The following is a 15,878-nucleotide window of genomic DNA, read 5'->3' on the forward strand; positions in this document are numbered from 1 at the left end:
ATGATTATCTATCGGTGTGGTGTCAACCGGCCAGGTTATCAGACCGCGGCGGAAGGTTCGCCGAACGGGGCAGCTCTGCCGAGTCCGTCACCAGTCAACAGCACACGTCTACAACAAGGACAGTTTATTTAGTCTTTCAAATCTAATACGCAGTCTACGAGTTGATGAATAAATACTCAAACTCAAACAAGTATAGATCATTCCTACTAGGTACATGACCTCCGGACTGCTGTCAAAGCAGCGCGGAGCACAACGTCCATTCTCGCTGGACCATTGTCCCATTACCATTAGAATGCAAATGCACAACGCAACAGAGATAACCACCCGAACCTAGGCCTGCCCATGATGCATGTCCGTCACCCTGTGCGACCGATCCTGCTTCCAACCATTCCCCTTGCAAGTCCCCTTGCACCCATGTTCGGCGTGGATACCAATACACGATACAACTGGAGTGCAACCCCATACTCGCAAAACCATAACAAAACAAACCGTGCGAAGCAGCAAGAAACAGCAAGCTTGAGGAGATTTGGGTATCGTCGGCGAAGGATCAACCGGAAAACAAAACAAAAAAAAAGAAAAAAAGAAAAGAAAAGAAAAGAAAAAGTGAAAACAGAAAAGAAACAAAGCAGAGAGCGAAAGATTACAAGATAGTAAAAGAATAAAAGAAAAAACACACACACACACAAACACGCACACACACCTAAACTCAATGCAGATAAACAGTGGTCATCCCACAAATGCTGACAGCTGACAAAGTCGATGATGGATTGCAAAACACATGACGCCTCGAACCGAACTCGAACCGTAAAGACCCTGACCTGCGAGTTCAATCCGATATGCTGATTGATGCCGATAAAAAAAAAATGAAATTATAAAAAAAAAAAACGACCGTTCCTTTTTTTAATTTTCACAGTATTCAAGTTCAAGTCGTAAACACGATGATGAGCCGACGGGATCCCCTAAATCTCGGGATCTTGTGTTCATTTCAACTAGATGGATGGCTCACTCAATGGTGGTATAGAAGAAGTCGACGTTCCCGAGATGGTCGGGGTCAACGCCGGAGATACGTCTCTGCTTCGGACGGAATCGTCGTCGGAGCGCTCCTCCTTTCGCCAGGGTTTCTCGTCGCGATCGCGCTCGAGCGACAAGGCCCGTTTGAAGACCGTCTGGCCAATCTGCCGGAAGATCCCCATCCGCTCCGCCTTCAGCGCGTCCAAATCCAGCCGTTGCACCGGCACCGGCTTCTCTTTGGTGATCTTGCAGAACAGCGTCGAGAACAGATACTGGTCGCCACTCCCGTCGTACAGCGGCAGATAGCGGAATCCCTGCGACAGACTGGTGAGCTTCGCCGTGAAGGTTGCCAGTTGAATGCAGTTGTTGCTCCCAGCACTCTTCCCGTCCGGGGACGTCCACACGACCCAGCGGACAAACACCAGATCGGGATACTTCGTCTCCAGCGAGATCTTGAATCGCTCGTTGAAGATGGGGCTGTACCCGTTGCTCTGCTCGATCTTGGTCCGTCGTCGATGCGGGAGCCCGATCCCGGCCATGCCATTGCGCGCGGACACGTTCTGGCCGCCTTCGCCAAAAGCCACACACTGGCCCCGGTCATCGGCGCTGAACACTTCAATCTCAATGTAGGGATTGATGTTGTCGTCCGGCCCCATGCTACGCGGCCGCGGAAGCTGCTGCGCGGAGATCACATCCACCGAAAACCGAACGAGCGTCCGCTCGGTGGTGTTGGGCTTCTTGTCCCCCCACGAGTCCAACGCCGAGCTCGGACGGCGCAGGCTCTCGGGCTTGAGCACATAACCCGTGCGATCGGTCCCGGCAGCAAACATCGCCTGATTGATCTGCATGCCGACATCGTAAGTCTGCCAATTCAAGGCCACCATCTGCACGCCGCTGCGCCAGAACGAGTTGGGATCGAAATTGGACGACCGCAAACGGAAACCAGACGGGTACACCCGGGTGAGAAACCGTTTGTTGTGGTTTTCCAGGAGCGCTTTATTCTCCGCGTCGCGACAGATACTCTCAAAGGACCGCTCGGCAAACGAATACACGTGGTTGAATCGCTTGCTCTCGGGAGAAGTGAAGCTCTGCCATTTGTAACCACGAGTATACACCCCGAGGTCGGAAAGCTGCTTGGTGATCTTGCTCCGTTGGCGCCGTCTCTTTTCCCGCTTGGAAGAAGAGACCAGAGCGCTGTCGCTGTCCTCCGTGGCGCTGCTCAGACTGGTCGTCGTTGCCGAACGCCTTCCGGGGAACCAAAGCGACGACCCCGGACCGTCCGCACCAGGACCAATCGTCGGCGGACTCGAGAGTGGCGGACACGAGGCGAGGCTGGGGCTGTCCAACCCGGAACTCCGCACGAACGGAGAGCTGGAGCTGCGCTTGCGTCCATGGAAGGAGGGCGTGCTCTCACCACTCTCGGGCTCATCGCACGTCTTGACTTTGACCAGAATCCGATTCTTCAACTCTTCGGGAGACGGGAGGATCGTGCAGTTGGTCATCAGCGGCTCCAAGACCAGCTGTTCCCCGAGAATGTCCTTCATGATCTTGACCATGGCCAGCTGCTGCTCGGCGTTGCAATGCACCTCGAGCGAGAGAATCAGCGGGAAGTCCGAGGTCAGGAAGGCATAGCGCTTGATGACGGAAATGCAGTCGGAGAAGAGAACACTGGTCGTCATGGTCCGTCCATGGGAGACAATCGGCCGGCCGTCGGCGCCGTCCCAGCAGTCGATCTCGACGCAGCGGCATCCCTGCTGCAGGGCGGTGATGTAGGCCTCGGTGCTCGAGGCGCCCGCGACCTGGCGGCCCAGCAGATAGGTGTTGTGGGAGCTGGAGATGAAGTACTCGTTCAGGGGCCGGTCGAACCGGGATTCAGGCGCGTGCGACGCATAGATGCCGTTGGCGTCGGACTGCAGATACGACGCAAACGCGTCCTGGGTCATGCGCGGCACGTGACCCTCGAGGGGCTGCTCCGACAGGCCCTGCGCCCGTGACCGGCGACGCACCAGGCGCTCGAAGATGGACGTCCAGTAGGCGCGGTCGCGGTCCACGTCCTCCTTCTGGACGTCGCGGAGGAAGTCCAGGAACTCCTGCAGCGTGAGGCCTTCGGACGGGTCGCTGGCGACCTCGCGATAGATGGCTTGGATGTCCTTGCGATCCTTCAGACGGGCCAGAAAGTCCTTGAACTCGGCGAAGTTCAGCTTCCCCTTGCCGGCGGCGTCCGCCTCGGCGAACTGGGCCCGGATCATGTTCTTGGAGCAATTGATGTGCAGGCTGCGACACACGCTCTCGACCGCGGGCAGATCCAAGGACTCGGTTTCGCCCGGTTTGAGCCCGTGCGGAAAGAGTCGCGACATCTCCCGCTGCCAGTGCGCGCGCAGAACCGCGTCGCTCAGTCCGGAACCGGCCAGACCCGCCATGAGCCCGATCCGGTACCGCGAGATGTGTTCGAGCGTCGCCGTCCAGAGCTCCAGCGTGTAATCGTCGGGGGTGATGAGATGCATGGTCTTGACGGGCCGCCCTTTGGACCGATCCGGGTCGGCGAAGATGATGGTGAACCAACGGCTCTCGGCCTCTTGGGGCACCTGGTGCTCCTCGCGGTAATTGCGGGCGTCCGGGCCCACGCGGACTTCTTTGATGTCGTCGATGTAGAAACGCTTGGCCGGGTTGGACAGGTCCCAGAAAACCTTGGCGGCATCCAGGTCGAGGAAGAACCGGACCTGCTTGCTCTTCTTCTTGGTCACCTTGGTGAGCACCGTGCCGCGCTGGAGAGCCGAATCGACCTTGGGGGCCACCGCCGTGACGTCTCGGGGAAAGAAGGGCGTGGGATGTTCGCTGTTGATACTGGTCGCCTCAGAACCGTTCAGGGACTCAAAGTCTTCGTCCTCCAGACTGGAATCCATGGCACTCTCGCGACAATTGAACGGGCCGGACTTGCTGTCGCTCCGGCGTCGCATGATGACGGGACCGGAGCTGTGATCGCGCTTATCGTGGTGGGAGGTCGACTGTCGTCTCCGCGTCAGCTTGTTCGCGGCGCCGCGGGAGATCCGCCGGATCAATCCGGAGCCCTTGTTGCTGGCGACGGCGGCGTCACCGGGAGGGTTGGAGGAAGACGCAGAGGCGTTCCCAGGAACGGCCATGGTGTCGGGGGATTCGTCTAGCTCGAGCGGGACGGGCGAAGCGAGGGTGTTGTGGGGGAGATATCGACCTCGAGAGCTGTCAGCCGCCGCCAGGAAAGGGGTGCTGGCCGGGCTGGACGCATTGGAGGCAGAACCGCGAGGCGCAACGGCCGGACTGGACGTTGGGGTCGACGTGGACGCAGGAGCGGCAGGGATTGACGTAGATGGGAGCGAAGACGACGATGGAGAGGCAGAGGATGCAGAAGGGAGGCCGCCAATGGACGGAGAGGTGATAACATGATGCAATTTGGGGAGTCGAGCCAGCGGGGAGCCCGACAGCTTGGAGCTGGCATTCACGTCGCCATTTAAGGCCGAAGGAGAAGAAGAAGAAGAAGCAGCAGAGGCCATTGCCGGCAGGTACCCCAGCAGAGTCTACGTAAGAGACCCGTGCCAAACTCCCGAGTCACCTGGACCCGCCAAGGGACGAATGAGCAAGGGCGAAGGGGGGGGGGGGGGGGGGGTGGTACAGCAGTGGGCAGTCTGTGCGGGAACAGTCAGAGCAGGCAGTGTAATGCAAGAAGCAAAGCCACGTCTGTCGATAAATGGGGTTAGCGATTAGATATCTGCATCTTGGCCTGCCTGCAGAGCAATGCGGAGTAGCCCTTCCCGAGAGCGCTCCCAGAACGACAAGGAAAGCGAGTTGTTGGAGCTTCTGTCAGGCGAAGACTGGGCTGAGTGGATCAGTCGGTCAGCTAGGACGTGCAGGGACGCCGATTACGTTGGTTGATGGTACCTCTCTCTCTCGTATCAATCTTTTTTTTTGTGTCGTTCTTTTTTCTCCGCGTCAATGGACGGCGGCTTTCCTCGGGCCAAAGCCCGATGTCCGCGATCTCGATAGCCTGCGCACGCTCTGTGAATGCTCGCGGTGGTTGACACTTCCCCCAGGTTTTTTTTTCTGCGGTTCCGATCGTAGCTATCGGGGACGTCCCTGGTCGTCGATCAGCCGGGACGGGCCAACAAGCTCCCTACCTAACCGTCTGCAGGCAATGGGAGGGGAAGACAGGCCGGGGGAGAGCAAGGAGGGGCAAAGCGCTCTTTGGCTGGGAACTTATGCACGTAACAAGGCCAACGTGCGACGCATGGATCTAGTAGCAGGACGGACCCGAGCGGTGGCCGCGCAGCGGAGCAATTGGGCCCAGGAATCGCGCACAAATTATTACCTGAGCTAGGCGTAACGACTAACGACGGCGAAGCTCCGGGGCGCCTCGCATCCGCACGCGTGGGCGCGAAAACGGGCAAGGCAGGAGAAACGAGTCCTGCCAACACAACGCGGGTATGCAGGTGAGCCAAAGCGGAAGGACTGAGCAAATCGTCGCAGCGATCGGTCCCTCTTGGTTCCTTTTTTGGGGGAGAGGGCCGGGGGGGGCGGAGGTTGGACGTTCGAGCGTGCGTTCGTTCGGTCGTTACGTGGGGTGGTGGTAATAATAATGTCGGTCGGTCGAGGGACCTGCAGATAGTATGACGCTGCAGAGGGAAGGCGGACACGGCAGGAGGGAAAACACGCCCCAAAGGCAGCAAGCACTCATGCGACAGGCGAACCGCACATAAAGGAGCGGCGAGCGCACCCAGAGTCAAACACGGATAGCAGACGGAATGGCAGTGGTGCCAGAGTTCGTGGCGAAGAAGCAGATGGAAAAGGAGTCAGGGAAAAAAAAAGGGCAAGCCAAGTGCGGAGCCTTTTTGACTCCTGATCCTCTCTTAGTGGAAGGCCCAGTGGGCGCAGGACTGCAGGGCTGCAGCAGAGAGGAGCAGGGCAAGAAAAGGGAGAAAGTTCGAATCGAAAGTTCCAAGAAGGCAGGGCAGCGAGAAGAATTGCTTCGAGAGCAGACAGAGGACTGACTGACGGACGGACTGACTGACTGACTGACTGCTGGCGTAATAACGTAAGAACGGGGATCACGACGAGCGATCACGGGCGGGTGGGCCGCCTGCAGCCTTTTGCAGCGCCGCCCGCTCACTGGCTGACCTGAGTGCTGGCGTACCCGACAATGCGGTCCAACGGTATCGATACGCGGCCTCGGTACGGTACGCGTACGGTACGCCGCACCGTCTGTGACATACAGTACGGAGACGCACAGCTGCGTAGAAGCAGGGGAGCAGAGAAGAGCAGAGCTGGATAGACAGATAGAAGAAAAAAAAAAGTAGAATAGTAGCCCTGAAAATGAAATAAAATAAATAACAGACAAAAATGAGAAGAACACACGGGAAGACAATATAATCGAATAATCGAATAATATAGCCAGCGACCGCCACGACTCCCTTAATAATAAAACAAGAATAATTAAGTGGGCGCAAGGGGAAGAAGAGCAAGACTCGAGAGGGCGGGAAATGGGAATTCAATCGAATTAATAAATCCTACGAGGGCACGCCCATCAAAGAAAAAAAAAGAAGGTTCCCATGTCATCGTAGCAAATAAAATAAAATAATGGAGGAATGCAATGCCCTCTGTGGAGTGGATATCCATCCACCCCTTCTTCCCAGTTCCCACCACCCCCTGTTGGGCGGACAGCGGGCAGGGCAGCGGGCAGCAGGCAACTAACTAACCTAACCATTATTCCAATTATTATTACTCCGTACTACCTACCTAACCTACCTACTTTACTTTACCCGGGCGACTCGACTCGACGGGCAGGAAATGAAATGCACCAACGGTGGTGGAACAAAGAATGAATTCATTTTGCATTGGATTCGGCTGGATAGGCAGACAGACAGGCACGCCCGCCCGCCTGGCAACCACACAGTGCTGCGGCTGCTGCCCAAGATGACTGACCGCTTTGCTTTGAAATTCGCCGGACCAGTCAGTCGATCATTATAATTACCATCTTACCATGATGATGATGATTTCCACCACCACCACCAGCATCACCCTTGGGCTAAATATTATTCATTTACTTATTGTTGGGCTAATTACTTCGTAGTTGTAATTTAAATAAATAAAATAAAATAAAATAAATATCCGATCCTCACATCGCAGCCTGGTTAATTATCTTAGGTAGTGAAAAAAAAAAGAAGAATATCGGTGAGTTGACTGCCATGCAGATCCCATCGCTGTGGCTGTTGGTCGATCTTCACTCTCTTCTCTTATTTACCTAATTAATTAATTATTAAATTTCTGGGGAGAAAAAAAATACACAAGTTGGTAGAGTACCCAGTTAATAATCTCGGGTCGAGCGAACGGAGTGTTTCATCTTGAGAACATCCTCATTTACCACTCTCCCAGTCCCGCCTGCGACGATCCGCATGTCGAATCGAACTTGAACCAACTTTGTTGATCGTGTGTGGGGAAGAATGGGGAAAGGCAATTAATTAAACATTTTTTATTATTATATTTAATTATTAAATTGTGAAACATTTCACGAGTTGCTAGATTCGGAAGATAGATAACCATGAAACAAACATCCTTTTTTTTTGGGTTGGGAATTTAGGGGCCCTTTCCTTTGTGCTCGAAATTTATTTTATTGACGTCAGTGCTTACGGAGTACTGGTGGGGTCAGCCTCATATTCTCTTCTGTACACTGCCTTATCAATCTACACATTAGGTACGTAGTTACGAATAATAAATATTACATTTTCTTTTTCTCTTCTTTTAATCTGCCCTTTTATTTTATTTTTTATCGTGCCCTGCTAAGATGGGTGGCGAAAAAGGGAGAGATTCCAGCTAATACAGACAAACTTCCGTCTGCGGTAGATATGGCCCGTACGGAGTATGGGTCTATCGACCCGCGCAGCTCGTTTTCATTTCATTTGATCCAAGAGAATGACCTAATACTTTAGATAAGAACGGAGTAAGGTAGGTAGGGATGGATCGAGGGATAGCCGCGCACAGCAGAAAAAAAAATAAAAAAGGCGGCAAACGAACAAAAAACCACCACGTAAGAAATGTGTCAGAACCGGGTTTCAGTTTTGTCTTTTTTTTTGTCCTGATCTGGTTACCAAACTGGCTACCAAAGAGGGGCACTGGGCAGTCGGGGCAGGCAGGCACATGACCGTAGCAGAAAACAAACAAACGTCAAGGTCAATCGGATCTGCTCGGAGAATTCTTGCATTGCACCATCATTGCACCATTGCACCATTCTTGTTATTTGCCTGCAGAAAGAAAGGCACGGACTGGAGTGGAATGGCCTGCCGACCCAGCCGTTGGACGGTCATGGAAGGCAACCTGGGATCTCCGGTCTCTCTCAGATCCGACGGTGCCGAACCACCACAGCAACCAATGGAGACAGAGAGCGGAGGAGGGAGGGGGAGAGAGGCTCTAAAGTCAAAGAGAGAGTTTTCTTGCTGATCCTCGGATCCCCGTCACTTTCGCTGCGTGGTACAGAGTACAGCTGGCGCAGTCTGTTGCAAGACTGAAACACGGAGGCTTCTGGAGGCCTTCCTGGCGGGATCGCGATGGAATCACGCCTGCTTTCCATGGCTACGATGCCCTAACGGCGACGTTCCAACGGATTCGGTACTTGAGAAGTAGGTATTAATAGCACGAGCCGGCTGTTAGGGAGTCCCATGCACTGTCGCATCCCCCAGGTTCGACTAACCGATCCGCCTAAGGCTGCGGCAGGGATGTGGTGACTCGCATATGAGTCGGCCGGTTAGCTGGACACGGCAGGTTTCGAGAAAAGTTCAGACAGCCAAGGCTGCGTGTGTGCCCTAGCCAGCAAACGCTAGACGGGCAGGGATTATCTGGAGCGGGCAGGGCTGGCTGGCATTGCAAGCGTCGTCATGGTTGAAAGAAATTCCGGCCAGGCACGCGTGTGTGGCAGCTGTTGAAACAGGACGCTGTGTTCAGTTGCACAGGCCGTGGAACAGCAACCTTGCGGCGACATCGTTGTATGATCTGTTAGCATGCAATAACAACAGTAATAATAAGGATGACGAAGGCAGGATGATCCATGGACGACAAGAGGGGTGCCTGAGGACGAGGTCGCCGACACCGCTCCTTTCCCATCCATCTGCGGTCGCGTTGAGTCATCCGCATCCGCTAGAATGAAAATAGCGGTCAGTCAAGTGACGGCAAAAAGTGCCGATGTCAGAAAAAGAAAACAATAGTCATCGTGTAGAATAACAGACTGCCAAATAGCGCGAAAGCCGCTTGACTCCGCGTGCTGGCTGCACGAGCCGCGCAACCCCTCTCGATCACCGCCCCCGCATTGTTGGCCCTGCCATCGAGATCACCACGATGACTTCAGCTCCAGCAACCCATTGTCGTGTCAGTGGTTTATCTCGTCATCTCGTGTCTGACGCCAAGGCCCTATCAACACCTCCGAATCACCACCATCTCGAGCAACGGTTGGGCGCCTTGTGGGTGACGCTTGGCCCCGTGCGCGTGACGAGAAGGCAGCAGCACGACCTGCTGGATAGTCTGTCGATACTAGCTGTTGGCTTCTCGTACTGATGCAACACAAGAAGGGCTTTGCTTTGGCGACGCGGTGCTGGCTGCTGCGGCTGAACTCGCCGCATGCAGTCAGTTGCTTGGTCAGCCTGGTTGCCTGGAAACATGGTGATCGTGGGCTTCAGCTATTGCGCTTTTCAGCCCCAACTCGACAGGCAGCGCATTGCATGGCATTGTATCACTACAGACTCTACAGAATGGCATTGTGCTGCTGTCATGCCGTCACTAAGCGGCTGTTATCAGCCCAGTCCACTTGGCCCACTAAGGCAAGGCCGAGCGCACTGGCACTGAACATCATGTCAATCTGTCATCCGAGGCACCCTACTGGTGCCGGCATGAAGATCTCTCTCTGTTACTGTCTTCTCCACGATTGTTTTGTGGCCCTGACGGCCTGCAGCGCGGTGACGGCGCTTAGCCATGACACGCAAGCCGAGGGCCACTTGTGCGCGCGGACAGGATCTCAGATGCGGCGGGACGGTCGATCACTTGGGCAGGCAAGGCCATCATCGTGTTCGTAATGCTTTCCCTCATTAGCGAGCGGTCCAGGGACGGGTGCAGCATGACATCATGACTCCAGCGCTGCTGGCGGCGGGCGTGTCGTTTAGGCCGCGCCGCAGTTAAGGCCCGGCAATTACATCAGCGCCGCCTAACTGCCACTGCCGGCGGGCCGTAGCCGGCGCACGGTCACGGCGTGACAGGTAATAATACGGCGGTGACAGGCGCGATACGGGTGCCGAACCGTGCCTTGGAATTGTGATCCCGGGCCGCCTGTCAACGCACGTCCAGCAACATCACAGCAGTTCTCGGCAGTGGGGTGCTGTTCCAGCGGTCACCCTCGCTAGTCTCGTCGTAAGTCTCCTCCCGATGTAACTGTCTGCCGTCAACACGCCCATCGTCATTAATATAATATCAATGGACATGGATGAAGGCTGCCGGCAGCGGGTGACGGCGATCCGGGACGGCCGAGCGCTGTACCAACCGGATGGAAACGTTGCGCCTCTCTGGCCGGGGGTGTCAGTCAGCCTGACAGGCCTGCCAGGCTGACGGCGGCTGAATTGTCGACAGAATTAATAATTCCGCGGACTGCAGATGCAGAAAGCGGAGTATCTAGCAGACACTATTACTCCGTACTTAGGAGTGGCAGGTTATCTTTATCAGATTCCCTACGGAGTAATTATTTTATTACTACTGACTACTTGCCAAAGCAAGAGCACGTGCCTTGACTCGACCCCTCATTGTGCCTGCATCGCCGTTGGCACTTGAATTATTCCTCAAATAGCAACCCTGGTCGACCGGGGTTGAGTTGAACTGTCAACTTGCCGCCTGCAGCGCAGCAAAAATAAATTTCCTCTCTGTACGACCTTACCCCTCAACCAGACCAGACGCCTCGACACCCGCACTATTTTCCTGCCCGTCTATTGGCTAGCTTGTCTAATTTGCATGGATTAGGTAGGCTAGTTGAGGCCGGGTAAGGTGATTTCCTTTTTTTTTTAAAAAAAAATTATCCCGCACCTTCGACGATGACAGAAAGTAGACAATTAATATTAATATTGTATATTATTGACAGCGGCCAGCGGGCCTTTCTTTATCCCCTCTCTAACTATCCCTCACTTACCCTGTTTTTTACCCTGTTATTTTCTTTTCAACCCTTGTTCCCAGCACGGAGATAAGAAAAGTGCATGCAATGCAATGCGACTCGTCGAGTTGTTTTTTTTATTATTAATTATCTATCTCCCTCTCCAGCCGGAAAAAAAAGCCTGTTTTTGGCAGGTAGGTTAATAGTCTGCTAGGTAGGCATCATCATTGTCATCGTCATTATAGTCATAGTCCTCGTCGTGGTCGTCGTCGTATGAATTTCTCTACCTACCAGGGTCTCGAAACCATGTTGATGTTGATGTTTCACTGCGTTGGGGGGGGGGGGGGTGGTAGTAGTAGTAATAAATAAAGTAAGACAATAATATACTGACTGACCGGGAGTTGAGTGTAGTAGTATGTAGTTAGGTAAAATGAAATAATAGATTGAATTCTTCCTTGACTAGGTGTTTCACTTACTACGTATGCAGTATTATCTCGTATGTAGTATTATCACTAGTAATGACAATAATCAAAGTATGTTCGGTTTTGCTCGCTCTACGTAGGTAGTACTGGCTATGTACTGAGGAAGGTATCTATTGCACTGCAGTACAACACTCTGCAGGAAGAAAGGAAGAAAGAAAGGAAGGAAGGAAGGAACATAGATACGCAACGAATGAATGCGATATCTTTTTCTTTTTCTTTTTTTTCTTTTACTCCTGATCTTTCTCCCTGATTTATTGATATGCCCATCGCCATGATCGTCGCCATCGCCATCTATACTACATACCAATATACCATGGTATATGTACTGTATGCACATACATACATGCATATATAATAAATCCTACACTGTCCTACTTCCCTACTTACAGTCCTTACTTCTTACTTTCCCACATATATATTAACTGTCTGACAAATATCAGATGTGAATTCACTTCTAAAGTCCGGTTACAGCAGGTAATGGATTTGTCCGACGTTACTAACTTCTTCTGCAGCTTAACATAAACACCTTGATGGGTTGTACACAAAGTAATTAGATATATTAAATTAAATTAAATGGAAGGGATTAGATTAATGTGTTTGTTTTTACTGTGTCTAGTATGTACGTACTGTACATGTGTGTTTCTACTTTGAAAGCCCTAGGTGTATGTTGTATTATGTAGTACTGTCTTACGATGCTTTCAGGCTAATAGGTTAGTAGTAGTACCCTGAAAGTAGATCAGATACCTACTAGGGAAGTACGCGAGTATCAAGATGTATGTAGCTACTACGTGGCTGTGTCTATTATCTATCTATCTAAGCTGGATTAGGTATGTACTGTACTGTACATACGTATCTACTGTATCTATCTCCTCTCCTAAAAAAAAAATAGGTAGATCCAGCAGACAAGGCCGCAAGCAAGGCGATAAATAATCAAGCAATGACTGGTGCGGACCTTCCATCCGCCTGTCTATCATATAGATAGATAAATAGGAAAAGTCTTCCTCTTGGATGATTCTATTTTTGACCACTGTGAATTAACTAGTCAGCACTACTAAATTAGTTAGACACCTACCTAAGATGTACCTAATGTATGTACATACATTAGGAGTAGGTAGGTACTCTACCTAATTTAGATCTACTATCATAGAATCGCCGAGGTATCTATTTATATATATAATCCTGTATTATTAATACTACCTACCTACCTACCTCCCTAGTAGCTACTACTACTACTTACTTGCAGGAGGGGTTATGGTTATGACATTATCTACTACCTATTCTGGTATCATGCATAGGTAGTAAGGTACAACATACGCCATCGTTCCGCGGGAGGATCGATATCCCTGTATGTATATACATGATGCTCTGCAATCATCCCACGGGTGATATGCGTCGTGCATAGGTATCTGTGGTCTATCTGTCCTGCTCCTGTAATCATTCATTGACTTTCCTTTTCTGTTCTGGACAGTAGATTTTTGGCTTCATTTATTGGTATTAGCCTGGTGAGTATGTCTTTACAGTATGTACATATGTACCCAATTTTAGAAGATATCTATACTGTATATAGTCTACTGTTCATGCAATACACTCATACATGCATATATTAGTTCAATCTTCAGAGCTAGACTGTAATTTCTCTCCAAGCCTGCCAAGAAGTTACCATGTACTAGGTACTGTACATACATACATGGGCTTGTCTTAAGGGTCCCAGAAGAAGAGGGGGAGAATTGACTGGACTTACGTCATAGTTAACATGTATACAGACCAGACAAAAGAGTACAGTATAGAGTACTCCAGTCTGAATTCACTCCTTTTTTTTTCTCTCTTCTGACTACATACGTATCTAGTCCAGTAGCAACCAGCCAGTCTCGACCGGTCCAGACTCGACAGCTCCATGGATAGTCCCGTATGGTCCAGCTACAGTATGGAAGGGGTTCCGCTTGTTAACTACCTAACTATAAACTCGTGTAATGTAAACTTTGTACTGTATAAACTTTTAGTACGGAGTACCTACTTTACGGAGTACTCCACACCTGCTAGAGAATCAATCCATGGATGATTGATGATCGTGTGATTCTGCATGTAATTAGATAGTGAGTGGGGAAAAGGCGGAGTATGGAGACTTAAAAAACGAGACGAAAAGAAGAGAAGAGAAGAGAAAGAAAGGGAAGGATAGGATAGGACAGGATAGGATATGCCAGGAAAGGAATGGAATGGAAGAGAAAGGAAAGGAAAGGAACTAGCCAGCTAGCAAGCTACTCCACACTCACTGCATTAGGTGCCTAGGTACTTACCTTACCTAGCTAGCTAGTTAGGCTCTAGCTAGCTAAGATTGGTAAATGGGGCTTGTTTTTTACAAGACATCCATCATATCGTATAGCGTTTCTTTTCCCGGTGAAATTCTCCGACGTACTGTACTGCAGTTTGTTTGGTTTCCATGGTTGGTTTAGGTAGTCAGTTATCTTCAGGTCTCAGGAATAATATGACGTGCAGAAATATATCGAAGTAAGTAAAAAAAAGAAAAAGGTTAGCCAATTAAGCGTTACAATTGCGCGAACATTCTTCCATTATAATAGAGTAGATAGATAGATAGACGTAGATTACAGGTGGTCAATTTAGTTTTGTTGATTTGATTACTGCTGGTACCCAATACATCTGAAACAGATCGCGCCTTCAATGGTGAGATTCCCTTATGATGCAAGCCAGACCAGATCTTGAATTTTGTCTGTCACTTGATAGTCAACGAGGACAGACTTATGCTATTGCAATGTTTGGCTCTCTTAGCATTCCTATACTATTGTGGCATATACATAGAAATATATAATTAGGAGAGAGTGACATTTATATTATATTTTACGATTCTTTGAATCTTCTTTGTAGAAAACTGTTTTAGAGGAGTTATTTCATAGCATGACACATACATATATTTTGTTTTCTTTTCCTAAATGGCCATGTTCAATATTGAGTGTGGACATCTCTATGGGTTTGTGACTTTTGCAAAAAAGAGAGAGAGAGCAGGGAAATAGATCTTTCGATTCATGGATTAAGCGTCACGTTTAGTTATACATACAGTCTGCCATGGCCCATGACTGCATTGATCATTTTTTTCCCTGATTAGATGAGTACCATCAAGGTGTGTGTACAGTACATCACCAGGGTAGAGCAATTAGCTCATTATAATATGAAGGCGTGCTCAGGAGCAGTGCAGCTAGCTGTGTTATGATTATGATTACCTTCCAGAACATGTGGAATAAATGCCAGAAACTCCACCTCCAGATATTCGATTACCCGAGAAAGGTGGACATGTGCCTTATCACCAAATATACTTCAGATGTCTGAAAATGTTCATAGATATGTCCAATCCTATATAATTGTGCAGAATATAAGAGCTTGGATTACCTGAATGGGCAGTTCAGACTCTGCTCCTGATTCTATTTGATTGAGTTGGAGGCAATTAAATTAATGAAGTAACAGAATTGAAGCTACAAGTTGACATTGGTCAGAATTATCCCTTTTTTACTCAATGCTCTCCAAATTCCAACAGGCTCAGTCACATGCCAGCTTGACCTTGGCCAATAATGAAGTGGCTGTCCTCGTGATTTTCTGTCCCCGAATATCAACTACTTGCACATTTGATAGATAGCCAATAAACCAGGCGATTCAAGTTGACAATTACTATTAGTAACCCGTTAAATAAAATGAAGATCCTCTCGAAATGTCGTATTCCACAAAAAAATACATTTTTAATGTATGGATTGTCCGTATTTGAAGATTGAAAGAGCAGAAGCTACATACATAGCAATTTGGTCAAATTTCTAGGATGCAGTCAAAATTCAGATTCCATTAAGGAGCCCAGAAAGCGTGTTATGAACTATTATATAACTGACTCCTAGTTTTATCCCACAGGGAATTGCCTCACTTCATGTAAGCTAGCCATAATACTTCCAAGATTCTAAGGAGTTTGTATACAAGTGCAAGTATGTTGTCTATAGGATCTGCTATGTGTTACAAACAGGATGCTGCTTTGCATAATAATTATGAGGACGATATATGAGCCAGGGAAAGCTGTCTGAACATGCTTGAGAGCACTAAAGGATTAGAGGAGATGCTGAGTCTAGACTATATGTTAACAACTTAGACCATGTCTATATGCAACATTCAAGACAGAACTAAAGAGTGTATACAACCGACGGACTTGACCATAGCTGCATAAATATCTCCATACAAAACTGCACCAACAAAGT

At 50.0% G+C, this 15,878-nt stretch overlaps 3 protein-coding genes across 3 annotated transcripts; 2 read left to right on the plus strand and 1 right to left on the minus strand.

Moving 5' to 3' along the window:
- Nucleotides 1-989: 989 nt before the first annotated feature.
- On the minus strand, nt 990-4,538 carry T310_1658 (Phosphoinositide phospholipase C; the record flags this gene model as incomplete). The annotated part of the gene is made up of 2 exons (XM_013475463.1): nt 990-3,245; nt 3,297-4,538. The coding sequence occupies 2 exons, from the start codon at nt 4,536-4,538 to the stop codon at nt 990-992; spliced, it is 3,498 nt and encodes a 1,165-aa protein (XP_013330917.1).
- A 4,368-nt stretch (nt 4,539-8,906) lies between these two features.
- T310_1659 (uncharacterized protein) lies at nt 8,907-10,750 on the plus strand (the record flags this gene model as incomplete). The annotated part of the gene is made up of 6 exons (XM_013475464.1): nt 8,907-8,936; nt 9,069-9,182; nt 9,265-9,485; nt 9,773-10,018; nt 10,296-10,425; nt 10,721-10,750. 6 exons carry the CDS (start codon nt 8,907-8,909, stop codon nt 10,748-10,750), a joined length of 771 nt encoding a protein of 256 aa, XP_013330918.1.
- A 1,155-nt stretch (nt 10,751-11,905) lies between these two features.
- Nucleotides 11,906-13,697, plus strand: T310_1660 (uncharacterized protein; the record flags this gene model as incomplete). Its single annotated transcript, XM_013475465.1, has 12 exons — nt 11,906-11,961; nt 12,075-12,108; nt 12,222-12,296; nt 12,375-12,407; nt 12,524-12,578; nt 12,677-12,722; nt 12,768-12,791; nt 12,855-12,932; nt 13,103-13,136; nt 13,202-13,297; nt 13,482-13,556; nt 13,635-13,697. The coding sequence occupies 12 exons, from the start codon at nt 11,906-11,908 to the stop codon at nt 13,695-13,697; spliced, it is 669 nt and encodes a 222-aa protein (XP_013330919.1).
- Between the last annotated feature and the right edge of the window lie 2,181 nt (nt 13,698-15,878).

This window comes from Rasamsonia emersonii (genome assembly GCF_000968595.1).
Source record: "Rasamsonia emersonii CBS 393.64 chromosome Unknown ctg1118621759998, whole genome shotgun sequence".
Classification (NCBI taxonomy): Eukaryota; Fungi; Ascomycota; class Eurotiomycetes; order Eurotiales; family Trichocomaceae; genus Rasamsonia; species Rasamsonia emersonii.